This window comes from Malaclemys terrapin, chromosome 8, assembly GCF_027887155.1.
Source record: "Malaclemys terrapin pileata isolate rMalTer1 chromosome 8, rMalTer1.hap1, whole genome shotgun sequence".
NCBI lineage: Eukaryota > Metazoa > Chordata > Testudines > Emydidae > Malaclemys > Malaclemys terrapin.
In genome coordinates, this window is record NC_071512.1 from 14,579,644 (window position 1) to 14,601,010 (window position 21,367).

Consider the following 21,367-nt stretch of genomic DNA (forward strand, 5'->3'; position numbering starts at 1 on the left):
TGGATGCAGCTATGCTGTTGTAGTATTTTAAGTGTAGATGAGCCCTTAGCCTATATGCCAGTCGTTTTCAATCTTTTTTTCATTTGCGGACCCCTAAAAAATTTCAAATGGAGGAGCAGACCCCTTTGGAAATCTTAGACATCGTCTGCGGACATCCAGGTTGTTAACTATTGCTCTATGTTCAGATAAAGCATATATGTGAAAAGGTGCATATGTGTTTGAGACAGAGAGAATGCCAGTGAGCTTTGGGACCTTCAGCTAACACCTTCCTTCCTGAAACGCTGAAAAAGATACCTAGCAAGGTCATTGGCATTTTTGTTTAACCATCTATTTCCTACCTCACTTAATTATTCTGAAATTTCTGACAGTATGTTACACTGCAGTGCCCTCCCCTCCTAGAGTGCTTTGTGGTTTAGAGGCCACCACAGCAATGAAGCCATGATGAATGCCAGTGGAAAATCCCTAGCATAAGAAAACTGCCAAGTCTACACTTTGTTTAGCTATTTCCCACCAAATCTAAAGTTTCTTTTACAAAACATGTTTATCTCTTTGCAGTTGAGAGGGGGGAGAACCCAGGACAAAGTGCTGCACTCTACCCTTGTTAACTCAACCTTCCCAAAAACTGTTTCTAGCCACACAAACAGCAAGAGCAGGAAAGGTCTGAATTAAACTGTTTCCCTACCTCACCGAGGGTTGAACATCAAAGCCCAGCTGGGGGGCCATTTACCTGCTAACATCAAGCCCAGAAATTTAAGTTCCTGTCTAAATGAGGAAAAGCTACTGTGTTGTGGGAACATAGGCCAAAATTTTCAAGTGTGGGTGCCTAAAGTTAGGCTCCTGAATTCATATTTGAATTCACTTTGCCAGAAGCTAGGAATGGGCAACAGGGGATGGATTACTTCATTACCCATTCTGTTCATTCCCTCTGGGGCACCTGGCATTGGCCACAGTCGGAAGACAAGATACTGGGCTAGATAGACCTTTGGTCTGACCCAATATGGCTGTTCTTATGTTCTCATATTTAGGTTCTCAAATATGAGGGCTGTAGTATAATTGGGCAACACAGTTAAAACATGACTCCTTCTATACCACAAGACTGAAGGCTTTGAGATACTGTGGTGATGAGAATGGGACAGACAGAAAGAACAACCTATATGAGTATGTTGTAACATGATCCCAGAACAAAACATGTGTAGTGTAGCATAGTCCTAGGGAGAGACAAGAAGTCACTTTTGAAAGAAGTGTGTTCTGCTTTTCCTCACACTTTTTAAACAATGGGCCCTTTGTTTAGTCTCTCTTAGAAGTGGGACTTTCCTGTCCTTGCATTAACTGGAAAGAGTGCAGGATGTTCCAAGAGCTGTCATTTTTTAGAACTTTTTTTCTCCCAGTTTTCAGTGGAGGCACGTAACTCTTTTCAGCTGTATCTTCAAGCTGCTGTACTATAGATTTTATCTACTAAGGGAGTCCTGTGAGGTCATAGATTAATGCCCTGTACTTTACTCCTGCGGACTCAGCTGCTGTCTCTACAATGCTTTGTTTCCTAGGCCCTAGACCAGGGGTCTCAAACTCAAATGACCACGAGGGCCACAGGAGGACTAGTACATTGGCCCGAGGGCCGCATTACTGACACCTCCCCCCGCTGCCCTCGGCCCCACCCCCACTCCACCCCTTCCATGAGGCCCCGCCCCCATTCCAACCCCTTCCCCGAAATCCCCACCCCAACTCTGCCCCCTTCCTGTTCCCAGGGGGTGCAGGAGGGGTATGGAGTGTGGCGGGGATTCAGGGCAGGGGGTTCGGCTGCAGGAGAGGTTCGGGGGGCGGACTCCAGCCCGACGCGCACCGGGGGCAGGGCAGGCTCCCTGCCTGCCTGTCCCCATACCGCTGTAGAAAGTGGCCGGAACCTGGGGGAGGAGGGGCACAAGGGTCTGTGTGTTGCTGTTGCTTCAGCACCGTCCCCAGCAGCTCCCATTGGCCGGGATTGGGGAACACTGCCTCCCAGACCCATGTGGAGTCACGGTTGATGTAGTTAGGTTGACGTAGTGTCAGTATAGACACTGCGTTGCTTCTGTCGACTGTTGCTGGTTTTCAGGAGCTGTCCCACAATGCCCCACACTGACAATACAATCGATACAAGCACTCCTGGTGAGGACGTGCAACGCCGACACAAGGAGCCAAACGTACATACTCTCAGGCGATTTAATAACTGCGGTGCCTGTAGGCCCATGTAAGTTAGGGCAACATGATTTTGTACGGTAGAGGTAGCACAAGTGTTGCAGCAGGAGCGCCGCCAGCTTTTCTGCCGCCCTAGGCGGCGGAAGGTCCCGCCCCAAAATGCCGCCCCCGACAGAGGTGGCAAAAGGGGGGAGGAGGAGGACCCTTAGGGGTTTGGCAGGGAAGAGGAGGGGGCACCCTTAGGGGTGTAGCAGAGGAAGAGGAGAGGGGGCCCCCTTAAGGGTTTAGCAGGGGCGACCCTCAGGGGTTTAGCAGGAGAAGGGGAGCACCCTTAGGGGTTTAGCAGAGGGAGAGAAGGGGGCCCCCTTAGGGGTTTAGCAGAGGGAGAGGAGAGGGAGCACCCTTAGGGGTTTAGCAGAGGAAGGGGAGCACCCTTAGGGGTTTAGCAGAGGAAGGGGAGCACCCTTAGGGGTTTAGCAGGGGAAGAGGAGAGGGGGCCCCCTTAGGGGTTTAGCAGAGGAAGAGGAGAGGGGGCCCCCTTAGGGGTTTAGCAGAGGAAGGGGAGAGGGGGCCCCCTTAGGGGTTTAGCAGAGGAAGGGGAGCACCCTCAGGGGTTTAGCAGGGGAAGAGGAGAGGGAACACCCTTAGGGGTTTAGCAGGGGAAGGGGAGCACCCTTAGGGGTTTAGCAGGGGAAAAGGAGAGGGAGCACCCTTAGGGGTTTAGCAGGGGAAGGGGAGCACCCTTAGGGGTTTAGCTGGGGAAAAGGAGAGGGAGCACCCTTAGGGGTTTAGCAGGGGAAGGGGAGCACCCTTAGGGGTTTAGCAGGGGAAAAGGAGAGGGAGCACCCTTAGGGGTTTAGCAGGGGAAGAGGAGAGGGGGCCCCCTTAGGGGTTTAGCAGGGGAAGGGGAGCACCCTTAGGGGTTTAGCAGGGGAAAAGGAGAGGGAGCACCCTTAGGGGTTTAGCAGAGGGAGAGGAGAGGGGGCCCCCTTAGGGGTTTAGCAGGGGAAGGGGAGCACCCTTAGGGGTTTAGCAGGGGAAAAGGAGAGGGAGCACCCTTAGGGGTTTAGCAGGGGAAAAGGAGAGGGAGCACCCTTAGGGGTTTAGCAGGGGAAGAGGAGAGGGGGCCCCCTTAGGGGTTTAGCAGGGGAAAAGGAGAGGGAGCACCCTTAGGGGTTTAGCAGAGGGAGAGGAGAGGGGGCCCCCTTAGGGGTTTAGCAGAGGGAGAGAAGGGAGCACCCTTAGGGGTTTAGCAGGGGAAGGGGAGCACCCTTAGGGGTTTAGCAGGCGAGCTCCCCTAGGAGCGTAGCCGGGGGAGAGGCGCGCGCTCTCTCCCACTCTCCTGGTCTTTCACCGCTGCTCCCTGGCCCGCTCCCCGCAGAGGCGGGGTTCTGGCTCTCGGGGAAGCGGGCGGCCCCGTGCCCGGCCTGCGGCTCTGTCACCCAGGCCCCGGGCAGGGACCCGCCCCCGGGCGGGGAGGGGGAGCGGGAGCGGAGACGTCAGGCGGGCCGGGGCTTGGCCGGCGCAGTGGCTGAGGCGAAGGGCCAGAGCGTTCTTGCCGCGTGCGCTCCCGGTCGCAGCGCGCCCCAGCCCGCCCAGCATGTCCCAGACAGTGGCTCTGACCGGCCCCTCGCCCTGGGGCTTCCGGCTGGTGGGGGGCAAGGACTTCAGCACCCCGCTGACCATCTCCAGGGTAAGCCCCGGCGCCCCCCGCAGCTGCGAAGCGGGGCGCTCCGTTGCCCGGGGGGAGCAGCTCTCCGCGGGCAGCCGGGGCTCGTTTGCACAGCTGCCGAGATGCCCCCCGCCGAGCTGTTGGGTTGTTTTTTTAGGGGGGGGGTGTATGCAAAGGAAAGGGGGGGCTGATGGGGAGCCGCAGCTCCGCACGCTGGGAATTGGGCAGCGGAGCTCAGCCGGGAAGCGCAGGACTCTTGGAAAGGAGCGGGTAGCAGCTGCAGGGGCACCGGCAGAGACGGGGCTGCAGTGCTGGGTCCCCGCTGCACCGCCCCGGGCACGCACCCTCTCCCTGCACGTGCTGGGGCTGGAGGGCACTGGCTGACTCGGGGCTCGCGGGCACGGTGGCTGCTGCAGAAGCAGGTGGAAGAAGGCTGTGGGGAGTGGGCTGGATGCGTAGCTGATCCCACCGACTGGCGGATTCATTCACTGGCGTTATAGGGGGGTTGTTTTGCATGGGTAGTCAGACCTTGGAGCGCTGAGGGTTGTTCAGCAAAAAAAAGGAGCTGGGTCATACTCCTCCCTAGTGTAACTCCACCGAAGTAGATGAAATTACACCCGCTTGGAAACTTTCTGGAGGCTTTGTCTGCAGCGGGATTTGGAAAAAATCAGTGCGATGCAATTGGGCCTAAATTACAATTGAGTTAACAGCCTGAACAGTTGCATACCCCAACCTCATGCTTTGGAGCTCCCATCTAAGAAAGAAGAGTCAGGGGAGAGAAGTTGGTTTTGAGCATAGTTGATAAAAAGCTTACTTTTCATGGTGCAAACTTATACATTTTCTTGTATTCCTGATATGCCTTTGTTCTGTTTTACGATGAACAAAAATCTGCATTTTTGTGAAAGGCAACCAAGTACAGTGTCAGTCACTAGGATCTTCTTTGCATAAGGTGGCTGTGGTCTAGGGTAACCAGATAGCAAGTGTGAAAAATCAGGACGGGGCTGGGGGGTAATAGGAGCCCGTATTAAAAAAAAAAAAAAAAAAAAGCCCCAAATATCAGGACTCTCCCTATAAAATGCGGACATCTGGTCACCCTACTGTGGTCATACGATGGTTTAAAGCTTAGCTCAAAGCCTCTTAAAAAAGTAAAGAGAGAGCCACCTTCTAAATTATTAATTCTTTGTTCACTCTCTGAGAAAGTAAAACAGTGCAGTATTTTCATGCGATAAGAGAACAATTGCCATGGCATTCCTTGTTCACCTGGAAGCACAAAGAAAGTGACATGTGACAGGTTGGCTGGGTAAGCTAATATGTTGGGCCAAATTTGGCCTTCAGTTTCACTTCTAAAATCCCATTTATTCAAGTGGGATTTCAGGGGCATAGGTCAGGACAGAATTTGGCATTTTATGTCTTACAGGATTGCAAATATAATGACTAACTTAACTCACAGTAATTTACCATGCCAGTTAGTTGCTAGTTATCAAAAAGTAGTGTTTAATTTTCTTTAGTAACCCTTTTTGGGTTAAATTCATTTGGGATGAGCATTTATATAGTATAATTTTAGTAAATATGATGAAGCAGAATATTTTTGCAGTGTAAGCAGTTTGAAGTTTGTTGCTCCTTTCACAGTAGCGCTGTAAACTTATTTTTCCCTTCTGTACTTAGTATTGCATAAATCTGTCCTTGAATTGGTGCAGCTGGATATTAACTAATTTATTCTATTCTCCATTTTCCTATAGACTGATTAATTCCAGCTATTTTAATAGATTGGTCAAAAACACTATGTATTGCATCTTTCATGTAAAAATATAAAATATAACTGTCACTGGAAATATCAAGGTGCAGTTGGAGGAGAATAGACTCATGGAAATAAATAAACATCTTTGAGTCTTCTATGGCATCTTTTAAATGAATATTTAAGATGAATTCTTAAAGTATTAAAATGCAGCCTGGGTATAAATCAAAGCATAACTGTCCGATCACTGCGTATTCTTTTCTAATATCTTAAAGGCTAAAACCTTGTTTTCCAAAGTTGTCATATTTGATTTGTGTCAAATGCATTAAAAGTATCAATTGATGATAATTAACATCGCTTCAGTTCTTTTCAGTAAATAACATGTATTTTCCAGTTACTCTGTCCAGTTTTTATATGTAAAGAAACATCCTGTCCTATACAGTAGAGAGATTAGTCCAGGGGATAGGTCCAACCCTGCAGTTTTTGTTTAGGTAGATATGACTGAAGTTAATGGGATCTGTACTTAAGTAAAGACTGCAGGACTGGGTCCAACACCCAATCCTGTGTTGCATAGTAACTATTGCGGTATCAAGTACTTATGTATAATACCATAGGGGTATGTTATGGAAGTTTCTTTGTTTAAAGACTACTGCTGGCTTGAAACAACTTGTGCACATTTTTTAAAATCCTTAATAGGAATGTGTGCAGGTAAGTGATGTATGATGGCCTGAATTAACAAGTGTGGTGCTCTGCTGAAGCATCTGAGTATCCTGTGCAGGGCTGTACTCTGCGAAGTGCAGCGTGCTCTCAACTACCCAAACTGAACTCAATGGCAGGTGGAGTTGCTGGGAAGCTCTGAGGAAGCATTCAGCACCCCACAGGATTGAGCACATACTTTTTGTGTTGGAGTTGAATAGTAAGTTTCAGGATATCAGTCATGTGGTCATTTTACTTTTGGAATGAGTGAATAAATGCTGCACAGAATATTGATCGGCATTGCAAGGAGAAACAGCTGTTAGAATGCTTCCCCCCACATGCAGAAATTGTTCACCATCTTGCCAGTAGGAGTCACTGCACAAAATGGAAGTGAGTAAATAGGGTTTAAGGAAAGCTGTATGTGATTATAGAAACAAGCCATGTTTTTTAAACTGCTCAGTTTATAATCTTGAAGTTGCACACACTGCAAAGCTTTGCATGTTTGCTTTCATTTGGGGGTGTTTCTTATCACACATTACTAGGATCTTTTGGTTTTATTTATTCATTTTTTTAAAAAAAACGAAGGAAAAATGTAGCATGTTGAATAGCAACAGACAGTATTTGAGCAAAATATGTCTGTTAAACAAACATATGCTAGATGTGCCCCGAGGGGAAGTAATTGGCCTGCAGGCGTCAACACATGTTTTCATTAATTTTAGGAAGTCTGCTAATTTTCTCCCCCATTTTGATGAAATTTATCACAATTAAATACCTACCTGTCTCTTAGAGATCATAAAATATTTCTCTTGTGAAGATTAAAATAACTAGTGTAGGTCAGAAAGCTTGTTTTATTGTTACTTTGATGGAAATATTTTGTTTTACCATTACATTAGAAAAACCATAGAGTCTGGCTTTGCAGCAGACAAGTAGCTTGCCAAATTCCTGATCTGATTCAGCAAATTTAGGAGCTAGAAATATAACTTTTTATTTCAGTGAACGGCGATATTTTACTTTAGTCTTAAGAGGTGTAACATATGTGATTAGCAATTGTATAGTATTTCATGTTATGTTATTCATTACATTTTATGTGTGGTTCTTTTAAAAACCAGCCAGACTTCAAGGGCTTGATCTTGCTCTGATTGAAATCAATGGCAAAACTTCCATTGACCTCAATGATGCAGGCTCAGTCCCTAAGTACTCAAGCTTGCAAGGTGATGAGCAGTGCACCCTCAAAGCTAATCTGAGTCTAGGGTGCTCAGCACCTTTCGAGATTGGGCACTAAAATGTCAGCACTGAGAGAAGCGTTATTGGTTTTGGGACTAATATCTGAAAATGGTAAAAATCAGGGAAGACGCTCAGACGCTTGGTAAAACCATCAGTGTTTTATTTTGGGGGTTGGACAAAAGGCTAAGCTTTGTAGCAGATTGCACTGTGATGCAGATGCTAAGTGTGAATTGCTGCACTCCTCTGTTAATACAGCTGTTATTGTTCTTAAACAGTTGTTTTACATAGATTAAAAGGACATTTTCAGGTCAAATTGAGTCCCACTTTTAAGGATGACTGAAAATAAGCTTTTACAAAAGCATGGGACAGTGAAAATGTTTTGTTGTTATTAGCAAAAAGAACAGGAGTACTTGTGGCACCTTAGAGACCAACGAATTTATAGTACTCCTGTTCTTTTTGCGGATACAGACTAACATGGCTGCTACTCTGAAACTTGTTGTTATTAATATTTATTTAAGTGGAAAGTTGTGATTTCTTTTCCCCAACTCAGATATTGTAACATTCTGCTAAGGCAAGATAATAGGAAATTAAATATGAATTGACTGTGAAGAAAAATTATTATTTTCCTTGTCCCCTTGTTGGTGCAAATACTAAAAAACAGCATAAGTAGTGAAAACAAATCAGATTTCAAAAATACTTCTATTTTCAGTAATCTAAGGTGTTATCTGTAACACAGAGAAATTTGTTTGTAAATATGGGGCCAAATCTTGGGTGCCCTTATGCAGTGAACTCTAACTGACTTTGGGTCAGAAAATCCTCCGTGGCAAAATGCACAGGAGGGGACTGTAGGAAAGAAAATCTCCACAAGAATCTCCTCCTAGTGTTCCTCCCACATTGCCCCATCTTTGTGTGTGTGTGTGTGATGACTGGAAATGTAAAGCCAGCAATTTAGTGGGTAAAAACCACAAATGCAATAGGAGTCTCCGGGCTGCTAACTAGTTGGGCCAACTGAGTTTTGTCACTCCGTGTTGCCAACTCTCTCAATTTCATTGCAAGTCCTATGTCATTGGTGTGTTTTTTAAAACCCCAGCTCATAGAGACATGTGATTAGGCAAGAACCTAAACTTCATTTAAAACAAACAGGTTTCTAACATTCCTGATTACAGAGGAAGCTTGACACTATGACCTAAATGTTTTCTAAGGGTAGGTCTAATGTACCTCCGGGTCCGGCGGTAAGCAATCGATCTTCTGGGATCGATCCAGGAAGTGCTCGCCGTCGACGCCGGTACTCCAGCTCGGCGAGAGGAGTACGCGGCATCGACAGGGGAGCCTGCCTGCCGCGTCTGGACCCACGGTAAGTTCGAACTAAGGTACTTCGAATTCAGCTACGTTAATAACTGGAGGCTCTACGTTAATAACGTAGCTGAATTTGCGTACCTTAGTTCGAAGTGGGGGGTTAGTGTGGACCAGGCCTAAGAGTTCAGAAACCAGGAGGCAAGTAAAAAGAACCTACGTTATTGTCTCATGATTCTTTTTTCGGGGTATTGACTTGTGATGTTGACCACATACTTAGGACTGACAATACTGTTTTTATATGTGCCCTTTGATATCAATACACTTTCCATCCTAACCATTCTTCTGATCTGCTGGCCACAACCTACTACCCAATCACCAAGGACCCCACTTATTCACCTTCCCTTTCAAGCTTCCAGTATTTTACTATTTTTAATCTGACTAAGATGTCTCTAACAGCTAAAGACTTGATAATTTCATCCAGATTCCTCCTTCAGGATGAGACCCTCCATTGTTTATAACACACAAGTGTATTTGTGTCTGGTTTGTTTTATAAATCATTCAGCAAATAAGTGTTTGGCTTTCTATGACTGCTAGACTACTAGGGAAAAGAATAATCTCCCTCTAGACTAGACAATTCACTTATTTTAATGGAATGCAAAAATACTGTTGCTGCTGTGCAGGGCCGGCTCCAGGGTTTTGGCCGCCCCAAGCAGCCAAAAAAAAGCCGCGATCGTGATCTGCGGCGGCAATTTGGCGGGAGGTCCTTCACTCTGAGCGGGAGCGAGAGACCGTCCGCTGAATTGCCGTCGAATAGCTGGACGTGCCGCCCCCCCTCCGGAGTGGCCGCCCCAAGCACCTGCTTGCCAGGCTGGTGCCTGGAGCCGGCCCTGCTGTTGTGAGAGCATACAGCAAGCAAATATAAGACAACATTTTACACTTAGTTACCTAGGTGAGAACCCTTTAAGATTGCAGTTTATTTTTCAAAGTCCATCTTGCCAAACTGGATTTCACCAGTACAAATGAAGACAGAACTTGGCCTTTATATTCCAGTTCCACTAACGTAACATTTAAAAACATGGGTGGAAACAAATGAAACTATTTGTGTGAATAAAGACTGAAGAATCAGACCCTAAAATACCTGTATTTATAGCATGGCCATGCAACATTTAAGGAGGAGACATTTTAACAGTGTACAAGTAGTTGAAGGTTGTAAACCCCAAGGAGGGAGAGGAGTTACTTAGGATATTATAGAGAAGAAACTGAAGATGGTCCCTCAAGGAAAGCTCTGGAAATGACTTCACATCATGTATTTAAAGCTGGTCTGGATTAGCACTAAAAATATTAAATAATATTGTAGTGAACAGTCCTGCCCTGGCAGGGAGATGGATTGTATGACCTACTAGGTCTGTCTTCTATCTCTAACTTCCATGATAAATTATTACAGTTGCACAGATGATGCCGCTGAGGCTAGAGTTTAGTCCATTGTTTTCCAATAACTAGGTTTAGTTTGCTGGACATTCGAAGAAGGCTTGTGTAATCAATAACCACATATATTTCTTAAAGTTCATTTGTTTTTCTTGAAAATAGTTTTTCTATTTGATAAACCTCAGGTCCACAAATATAATTACATAGAGTGGCCTGATCCTTCACGTCAGCAGCAGCGGTTGCTCAGCACCTTGTAGAATTGGACCCTGTACCAGGAGGGTTTTAGTGAGGATCTCCATGAGATCAGAGCTACTCCTGTCATTATCCTGCCTAAAATCATTTGGAGCCTTAGCTATGGTGCTGGTTAATAGATTGCTTTAGAGAAGTCAGAACTCTAGCCTTCACGTTCAATTAATGTTGGGACTTTTTAAAAAATTTATTCTTTACATTTAATTTTTAAAATATAATATTTTAAAAGGAGGAGATCTTTAGGAAGGTCAGACTTGGGTATGTGTGATGGGGGGAGGGGGAGACGTTCCTCTCTCCCATACTCATCTAGCAGCAAGAACTAATTCAGTTCACGTTTTCTCCTGTATGTCATCTGTGAAGCCGAAATTGGCAAGACTGAGTTTAGCAACTTCAAACATATATTGTACTGAAATGTGCCCCCAGGTTAAGTGCATCAGATTAATGTTTTTTGCCACCCAAAGCACGGCAGTCAGGCGGCCTTTGGCGGCATGCCTGCGGACAGTCTGCAGTCACGCGGATTCGGCGGCATTTCTGCGGGTAATCTGACGGTCCTACGGCTTCAGTGTACCCGCCGCCGAATTGCTGCCGAAACTGCGGGACCGGCGGACCTCCCGCAGGGGTGCCGCTGAAGGTGCCGCTTGCTGCGCTGGTGCCTGGAGCCGCCCGTGCTGGGAACAGCATTTTTAGTGCAAGGCTGCTTGCACATCATCAGCTTTGTGATGCTTCACACTGCGGCATATGGGCAAGTACAACTGAGAGCGTGGAGTTGAGGGTAAAAAGAACAGGAGTACTTGTGGCACCTTAGAGACTAACAAATTTATTAGAGCATAAGCTTTCGTGGACTACAGCCCACTTCTTCCACGAAAGCTTATGCTCTAATAAATTTGTTAGTCTCTAAGGTGCCACAAGTACTCCTGTTCTTTTTGCGGATACAGACTAACACGGCTGCTACTCTGAGAGCTGAGGGTAGAGCGCTGTGTACTATCTCCACCTTTGTGGAATTTACAGAGGCAACGGCTGTTTGAAGCTGGCTGAATGATTTGACAGATATTGTGCTAGAAATGAGACTTAAGATTTAATTAAGTAAGGATCTGGTTACTGTCAACTTCGCTTTCTTGGCTAATTCTAAGAATTGCAATTCAAACATGTTGAACTTTATGGAAATCAGTGTACTTCATCTTTTAGTTTCGATTGCTAGGATGCTTCCTCTTTTTCATCCGCTGTGGTTTAATAACAGAAATAGAACCCTTCATTCAGCACCCTGCTTCCAGATTCTTGAAAGCACTTAACAGACATAAAGCCTCTCAACGCTCTTAGGTGTAATAATACGCAAACTTGTATAGAAGTTCAGAGGTTTGGTCCCACTGCAACTCCGTGGCAGAGCTGAGGTTATCTTATGTTTTTGTATAGTACCTATCACTGTGGTATTTAAGAGCTGAATAACAACCAGGACTCATGGCTCTCTGATTTCCAGTCTAACCACTAGATACACACCCTGCCTGTAATTAAAATGATCATCTTATAAGTACAGTAGGCATATTTAAAATGCATTTGGATCATTTATGGCCCAGCCCTGTCCAACTCCTATGTCTATGGTATGTTTCTACTGAGTTCAGTCAGAGATGCCCCAAGCCTTTATGTTTGGAGCAAATGCAGATTTACTCCAACAAACAAATTACTCATACTTGTCCTGGGGAGCTTTAGTATATTAGTTCCCCTGTTGATTTCTGGGAGTGCAGCAGAAAACACATTTTCAGTATTGGCCCATAATTATACAAAACAAATGAATGTATGAAAAAGAACATATTTACAATCTATTGTTGAATGATATAGCACTTACATGTTTGAATGCTGAGATCATGCAGTCTTTAAAGAAAGGTTTTATTTTACATTCAGGAGAATATTTGTTCCGGTAAAGGATTGGGAGGTTGTAAAAGTTTCTGACAGAGCAGTTATTAAAAAAAAAATAATAATAAGTTGTTCTGGTCTATATGAATTTTGCTGTAGGGCTGCCTGATAATCTCTCTGGATATTATTACAATCCTGAGCCTTTTAAACACATTACTTACAATGTATATGCCATTCATTATTGTGATGTAGCCTAATAACCACTGTTGAGAGACCTAGGACCACCACAAATACTTGTTTTCCCCTGAAGCCCTTCAAGTTAAGCCATTGTTTAGTTCCTTGGTTTTGTTTCAGATCTCTGCAACTCTGTTTGTATTGGATTATGCTTGTTTAATGTAGCTGGTAGTATTTAATCTATTGCTGTAATCAGTTTTTGATTAGAACTTCCAATTAGATTGAATTAACTGCTGTATGTGCATCAGTCCTAAAACTAGTATTGCAAAGATAGCCTTTGCCAGATATATATCTCCTCTATGACAGAACTAAGAGTTGGTAGCTGTTTCTTTTATTCAAAGTATATTTATATACACTAGATTTATAACAAGCTAAAATGTAACTTAGAGTAAGTTGATCCTTTTGGCTATAAGGAAATCACTGTGTGTGTGTCAGGTGTTCTCCTATGTCTGCCCTAATGAGAACTAATTGCAAGATCTGTCGAGAGCGAGAAACGTGGGCCATTGCAATTACATTTGTAATGACACTTAAAATTAATTTAAACTAAAGGTAAGAGCTAGTGGAATTAGATTTAATATATTTTTATTGCTTCCTAAATGTTCTGCCTTCAGATTTTATTAAATAGCTATGAGAGGAGAATAAAAATCTCTTGCTGTTCAGCCTTGGAGTTTGTTTAGAAGAAAATACTAGAGAGAAAGCCTACTGCTAATTACTCTAATCAAGCACACTGATAATCCAGGGTAGGAAACTAGGTGGAAGGAATGATTCATGTAGTTCCAGTCATACAAGGTCTGACCTTGGCTTGTGTTTAGCAAAATAAACCGAATGCACCCTAAAATACTGTAGGTCTTTGCCAGACTTAACAAAACAGAAAATGTTCTACACGTTCGGGGGATTTACAGGATTTTTAAAATGTTAGTATAATGACAACATTAGCTTTAAAATAAAATTTGAACTATTGCTCTGTTAAGACAGGTGTTGAGAGTTCTTGTGAAAAGACCTGTAGCCAAAAAGTTAGATACTTTGGAGCTATTTTTTATTAATCCAGTTTCTCCCTCTAACCAGTATCAAGATGGTTAAAATGACTTTCCCAATACTAAAAACAAGTACAATGATATTTTTCTCTTTGTCATGTAGAGCATGATAGGCCCCAGTCCTGGTCCTATTGCAATCAGTACATTTGCAGGCTTATGCAAAGTATTTTAGAATTTCATCTCCCAGTGTGCTGGCTGTTACGTTGCTAGTTGCGCAAAATTTCATAGCGAGCCAAGGTTTGAGCACTGTGTTATTCAGTAGTGGTCCTTACACCCTCTAGAGAGAGAAATCTATCACTTTTGTGCATATATAAAAACAATATTTTTATTATTTATATTTTGGTGGGGAACAACACCACTAGGGTACCTACCCTTCCCTCCAAGAGCATTACTACCAATATAATATCTAAGCATCACAAAGTCCCTTTCAAAGTCCACGCCATTACTGATCCTTTCGCATGGAATGCACCAGAAGGAGCTATGCTGGCTCGTCCATGTTTCAAATTCATGTCTATCAGAGCTTCAAAGGCATTTCACAAAAAAATATCTTGTGGAAGAATTTAGTGTCATTTGTGTGGAATCCACAGTAAGATTTCCAAACTTTAAAAATACAGTAAAATCAACCTACATCTTGCTCCAGAACAGAAGGATTCAGAAACATTTGTTAGCCCAAATACTGCATATATTGCACAAGGACAGCGCCTCCACCCCTGCAGTCAATGGGAGTTCTAACTTTGCCTTCAGTGAGGAGTCTAGGCATCACATGATCAGTTTTCCCACTAGGGAAAGTGCAGTGGTAGCTTGAAGGTAAATTGCAAATGTACCCATTCCTTGAACTTTCATAATCAATTGCACCATAAAGGAATGAATAAATCATGATTTTTTTTGTTTCTGCATCTACCTACCCTGATAAAGATCACTATTATTTGTTATTACTATCAAAAGATTACTAGACTTACCCCTCTGGTTGGGAAACCCAGTACTCTTCAGATAAAAAGCCATAAGCCGCTTCTGTTTGTCTCCTGTAAAGCACACAGGAGATTGATCTGGGTTTAGGACAGTTTTGGAGCACTTACATTCCAGGAAGTGACTGGTGGGATGGAGGTCTCCAGTCAGAGCTGCAGGGGTCATACAGCTGCAGTCTGGTCCTGCTGCTGCGGGTAATGAGTAGGAATGGCTCTGCTTGTTGTCGACTAGCAAAGGGGATTGATAAGGGAAAGCAAACTGTATCCTATACCTTTCAGGGTACCCTTGTTTGAAGCATTGTGGTGTCCAATTCGGAGGGGGCCATGTTTTGAAAAGTATTTAGTTACCTAAAGATGCCGCTAGGTGCCTTGTGGGATTTTCAGAAATGCCTACGTGCCTGTCTGCATCTTTAGGGGCCCAAATACCTTTTAAAATGTGGCTCTGGGTGAACTTACTTGAAGAAGTAGCTCTTAAACTAAAGTCTAAATGCAGACTTATTGCTTGCCTCCTATTGCTCAGTCACTGGCATTCTTAATTCTCTAACCTGATCAATTTATATAATAGATAGGTTTGTGTAATTTATAGGTTTCAGTGGTTCTCGGCCTTTTCCATCTTTGACCAAGGTGAGCCTCAAAGATCTGGACTGGGATTCAAACTGCAAGGAAGCCTGGATCTAGGTTTTGATTTGGATCCATCTGTATTTTGAATATAAAACTATTTTCAAACATCTTGCAATCTCTCCATCCTGAATCTCTTAACCTACTTACTAATATGTCTTTGTTCTTACCAAATTTCTTTGTTGTGGGAAAAATGCAGGTGGATTGAAATGAAACATCTTTACTCTCTCCCATGAGCTATGCTAAAACTAAAAGCGTAATAAAATAAACAGGAAAATATTAAATGTGGTGGTGGTGGTAGTGACGGGAATTGAACTTCATTGGTAGATAGCTTAACTTTTGATTCTTCCTATTTAAAAATCTTGCTATAAAAATACTGCAGTGGTACATGGCCTGCTGTCTGAGGATAGAGCAAGTTCATTTGTTCTCTCTGATAGCTGTGAATTTTGTCACCGTTTTATTAGCTCGTCAGATGTGGTCTTTCTAAGGCTTTGATCTGGGCCTTTTGATCATGCTTATGGAATTGTATGTTCCCCTAACTTGCCTATAACCAAGTCCCACTGATAGAGAGCAAAAAAGCAGTGTTGGAGAGCTGGGAAGACTGACTCTGTATCATTTACTGGTGGCCCATGGGAACTCTTCTGAAAAGGTAATATAGCCCTGGGCTACAATGGAGCATCACTCCCAGGGACCTGGGACCATGGAGCAGTCCTAGAAGGAAAGAACATCTACACAGATGGTCCAAGCCTGTAGCAGCTCTTGGGGTATCCACAGAATTTGGGTTGCAGGCCCCCTGCTTGGGGGAAATATGCCTTGCTCTTTGTGAAAGAATTTGGAGGACACTCTGGAAAGGGGAACCTTACAGAGTTTTCCTCCCCCTTGGCCCCATTGCCATGGGTTTCACCATAGGTGGGGCACAATGGGACTCTCAGGCTTTGGCCCCCTATGGTTGGTTCCTTAGTGTGCTGGGGAGTGTTGAGTTTGAGCTCCTTGAGGGAAAGCATAAACTGTGTGTGTGTGTGTGTGTTTCAAGTGTAAACAGTGTTGCTTAGGAAATCAAGTTGCATATCTCCAAACTTCAACTAGCTCATTACAGTATAAGCAATAGTTGTTGGAGTGTTTTCTTTTACTGGCTTGATGTCAGACATGAGCACTTATAAAGCATACGCAAACTCCAGTGGTCAGATAAGATAGTAAGTGGTATTTTTGTTAAATCTCTTCCATAAGATCTAATTATCCACTCAGCTGTGTGTTTTCTCTTAACTAATGGGGTAATGTAGCTTGGCCTAGTGACACCACCCACAGCCAGGGTCATAAAATTTGAAAGCAAACTCTCCACATTAGTCTCTGGGGAAGCAGACTTCACATCATGACGGAAATGTGTCAGTCTCCAGGGGAGAGAGCCGACCACTCCACACATCAGCAGCTGCAGGCAGCATCACAAAGAGACTCCTTGATGCTGCTGCTCCCCCTGCTCTTGGAGGGAAGGAAGGTGGTGGGTGGGTGGCAGTTCTGAGAGAGAGGATGGGGATGTGTGTGAAAATCCTCTTAAACCCAGCGACAGCTCAGCCTTTAGCTGAGCAAACATAACTTGTTCGTAATTGTAACCGTATACCCCCTCTCCTGCCTCCCCATACCCCAAATTAGCACCTCCTCTGTGTTTCTCAGCATTTCTTGTTTTATCCATGAACATCTTAGCTCTGAGTTACGGACTGGCTTTTCTGGGGTCTTGTACAGCGCAGAACATGTTTAATAATTCATCACTCAGGAGCTCTTTCTCCCCCCCCCCTTTTTTTTTTGGTCCCTGTGCTTGGTGCAGGAGCAAAGAAATGTGCCTCGGTGGATTTATATTGGCTTTGCACAGACTCCTGGGTTTTTCAGCCCTTTTGGGGGAATGCCTGCTTCCTGGTATAAATTAGAGCTTCAGGGATGCTCTCTCAATTGCCTGTGGCCTTCTAGGGCCATCCAGCAGATTCATAGATTCTAGGACTGGAAGGGACCTCGAGAGGTCATCGAGTCCAGTCCCCTGCCCGCATGGCAGATGAGACCAGCTGGAGCACAGTGTTTTGTGGCACCTCCTGTCCTGGGTGCTGAGAGGAGGAGGGGTATTGTAGAGCAAAGGGATGCTTACTGGGGCTGTTCTGCCCATAATTTTAATTCTAGTTTTGGAGGGCATTACACATGACAGATGTTTCCAGTGTAGTTCATAAGGCAGACAACTCTGCTGTGTGATCACCTCAATAGTGAAACACATGGGAGTTCTTGTGTTTTCATAGCTTTATTTATTTATTTTAAATCTCCATACATTTGCACAGAAAACATTACTGGGCCAATGCAAATTAATAATACTTTACACCCTTTTAGTACCTTCCAACTGAAAATTCAGAAGTACTTTGCAAATATTATTGATCTGACGCCAGTCCTATATTAAAAAGTTAGGTCAACCGAGCTGCATCGCTCAGGGTGTGAAAATCCACACCCCTGAGTGACACAGTTGAGCCCTAAGCCTGGATCAGGCATGGCTGATCACATATCTGCACTATGAATCAAACTAATTCCAATGGGCTAGATAGGAATGCTGCCATATGAATTTATATTGGCTGAAAGGACTGTAAATGCATGGCAGTGATAAATAGCAACGTATCCAATTGGGGAGGGTATCTAATGGGGGTAGTTCAGAGATTTTGAGTCAGGGCCAATGCCCTTTAAGATCTTTGTTAATGGCGTTGCAGGGAGAGTGAATGGAATGTTAATGACACTTTCAGTTGACACTAAATACTGGTTGATTGTAGTGTTGTAGTGTTGGTTCCAGGATATTAGAGAGACAAGGAGGGTGAGGTAATCTCTTTTACTGGATCAACTTCTGTTGGTGAAAGAGATAAGCTTTTGAGCTTACACACAGCTCTTCCTCAGGTCTCTCTGTACCTTTTCCAGACTGTCGCTGGGGCAGCGGGTGGTGTTTTTTCACACCCCTGAGCAACCTAAATTTTGCCAACATAAATGGTAGAGAAGACATGGCCTATGCTTGAAAGCTTCTCTCTCACCCACAGAAGTTGGTCCAGTAAAAGAGATTACCTCACCCACCTTGTTTCACTAAATATTGGTTAATTTAAAGGCCTCAACTCAAATTATTTAAAGATTTCTTCAAGCCCATAGTGTTTACAATGTATTTGGCCTGAAGTCACTGTAAATTCTTTACTGCTATGAATGGATACTGAGCTAAACATTAGCATCTGTGTACTAATGTTCTTGAGTCTGCTAGACAGCTTAGCACTGAATGCTGTGAAAAAATAGTGTCTTCCTGTGATCTGTGAATTACGTGTAAGTATTATATGACACATCCGACCTGAACTGTTTCCATGTAAAATACAAAATACATCATGAGTGTTGACCAGCTGAAGAAGACAGGGTTCCTAAATCAAAGAATGTTAGTCACTGTTTTCAACTGGTTGTAAAAGACCGAGAGTCTGATCCTCTTTTTGCTTACAGAGCTATAAAACAGGAGCAGTAGCACTGAAGTCTTTCAGTTTACACCAGTATAAAGGAGAATCAGGCTGAGAAATTTTGAGTTCCCCCAGTTTCTTCTAAATATCCAGATGTCAGAAGAGGGAGGTGACAACTGTCCAGGGGCTTTTGAGCAGGATCAGCTGCAAAGAATTTTAAATATATAAAATTAAAGGAGATTCTCTTCCACATATACTGTGGGACCAGCTGGAAATGCTGATTGTACACAAGTGATTATTGCACAGTATTTGCTCCCTCTCCTGCAATATGATCAGCTAGTACAGACCCTTGTGCCCCTATGCCAGGGGGTCTCAGACTTTTGTACTGGTAACCCCTTTCACACAGAAAGCCTCCGAGTGTGACCCCCCCACACACATTAAAAACACTTTTGTATCTATTTAACACCATTATAAATGCTGGAGGCAAAGCGGGGCTTGGGAAGGATGCTGACAGCTCGCGACCCCCCCCCATGTAATAACCTTGTGACCCCTGAGGGGTCCCAACCCCCAGTTTGAGAACCCCTGCCCTATGCAGTCCCACTGACTTCACTGGGATACAAGGGTCTGTGCAAAACACAACATACAGACAGCCCACATACTGAAGAGTTTACAATATAGACAAAACCAGCACAGAATAGACAAAATGTACTGGGAATCCCAGAGGGGGAATCCCATATTGACTCACTTCTTTTGGCCATAATGGAAGAATTGAGTCTTCACTTAATAGTCTCCAGGGAAGGTATCCCAAAGTGTATGCCAAAATGTTTGCTTCCTCAAATAGCTTGAAGTGATAACAGGTGGCTCTGCTCAGTAACAATTGCAGATGTTGATAGTGAGTGTCTTTATTTTTAACTGTTTCCATTGGAATTAAAAAAAAAAAAATCTTCATGGAAACATGGAGATTATGGGGCAGATCACTGTCTGGTGTAAATTGTCATAACTCCACTGCAAACAGCTTACGCCAGCTGAGGATCTGTCTCCATGGATCATGGATATTGTCTTAGATTTTGTAATAGTTTGTGTTTTACGTAACTACGGAACTGTTGTGTTTAACTACGGAACAGTTTTGTTTTGACACTTGTCCCTTGTAATAAAGGTTTGTTTTCAACAATGATAATTTCCAGCATCCTTATTGTCACAAAGCCTCAATAGATTATTCACAGATCATTGTTTTGTCTTAAAAACACCCCATTCTAGTTCATTACATTCAGCAGCATGCACAAATAAAGTTCCTTTGAAAATTGTCCAGAGCTCTGGTTAGAAAGTGACTTTAGAGTGATCTAGAAGCAATTAATAAAATGGGCTGGCACAGAGTTTTAGTAGTGTTTTAATTCCCTAATCTGTGCATGCTCACTCTCAGACCCTGCTGGCATATACTTCATTCATGTCACATGTACTTTGGTTATTGATCAAAGCAGATTCTCGGTCTAGCTGACTGGAGGCATGGATCGATCTGCCAAAAGCCCCGTGATAAAAAATCTCATTTGATTTATGCCACTTTAACTCCATTGATTTTCAGAACATGCCATTTAGTCAATTCACGTCAGCCTGAAACACAAAATTACTGCAAAAAAAATCATTAATACAGTTAAGGGTGTCCTGGGGATAGCTTTTACCCTTCCAGAACATGTTGTTCAGCAGAAACTAAGGGATACAGAGTTAAGGCAAATGCCCAAGGTAGGTTTCAGACTTCAAAGTTGCAGGCCCAGTGAGGCATTAAGTGGCCCATTCATCTCAATGAGATGTTCTCAGAGGAAAGAGAATACTCCATGTTGACGAACATAGCTTGAAACAATAGCTCTGAGATGGGTGAACTGCACCATTCATGTCAGTGGGTGCTCCCTTCCTGCCAGCAGTCCAGGAGAGTTTCTGATGTGTGTTAAGCATACTGGTTCTTAACCTCTCACCCCAGTGTTTTCGGTCATTGCTCTGAGCATGCCTGTTCTAAGCGCCCCTTCCAGAGGGGCAGGGCTTCCCCAAATCCCAGCTTACATGGGGGTTAGGGAGAAGGGCTCGGATACCGCAGAAGGGCAAGCCCCCACCCCAGAATTTGGCTCACATAAGTGAGAGGGAGGGGGGTCAGACTGTGAGATGGGCAGGGAACCCCAGATCCCAGCTTACATAGGATGGTAGAGAGAGGGATGCCCATGTCCCAACTGTCCCCTAGTTCCCTGCTATTCAACCCATGTTCCCTTCCCAGTGCCCTTCACCTGAGACCCCTGCCTCTCTCCCCTCCCCTACCTCCCATCACCGTTTGTCTCTTTCTCTTTGATGCAGCCCCAAACCTCTCTCACCCCTATTCCTCTCACTCCTCCCCCTAAAAGGCCCCTCCCCTTCCAGTAAAAACATTTGCATATCTAATTACAATTTTTTTTATTACATTCCCCAAAATAACCTCCTCACGTGCCCCTCCTCCCCCAACAGAGACAGATTTTACAGATATGCCTCCCAGCCCTTTTCAGATTTCTGCCCAAGGAGGGTCAGGTTCAGAGGCCTACTGCTTATCCCTTTGAGCTCTCCAGCTGGTGTGAAACTTCCAAGGCTAACAATCCTATTAATTCGTCTCTCTCCATACTCGGGATAATCAATTTGGCACGAAAATCAGGCTTGTGGGTCAGGTTTGTGACAAGCCAAACTGAAGAAGCAAAATATTTTCGAAGTAACCTTTTAATTTTGATTTCCCCAAAGAGCTGGTG

The 21,367-nt window shown here is 44.2% G+C and overlaps 1 protein-coding gene across 1 annotated transcript in view; it reads left to right on the forward strand.

The window, feature by feature from the left end:
- The first annotated feature begins 3,686 nt into the window (after window positions 1-3,686).
- Window positions 3,687-21,367, forward strand: part of PDLIM4 (PDZ and LIM domain 4) — a 101,478-nt gene continuing 83,797 nt past the window's right edge. Inside the window, exon 1 of the mRNA XM_054037028.1 lies at window positions 3,687-3,865. Within this exon, the coding sequence (XP_053893003.1) occupies window positions 3,773-3,865 (93 nt within the window). The 5' untranslated portion in view covers window positions 3,687-3,772. The remainder of the gene's footprint in view (window positions 3,866-21,367) is intronic.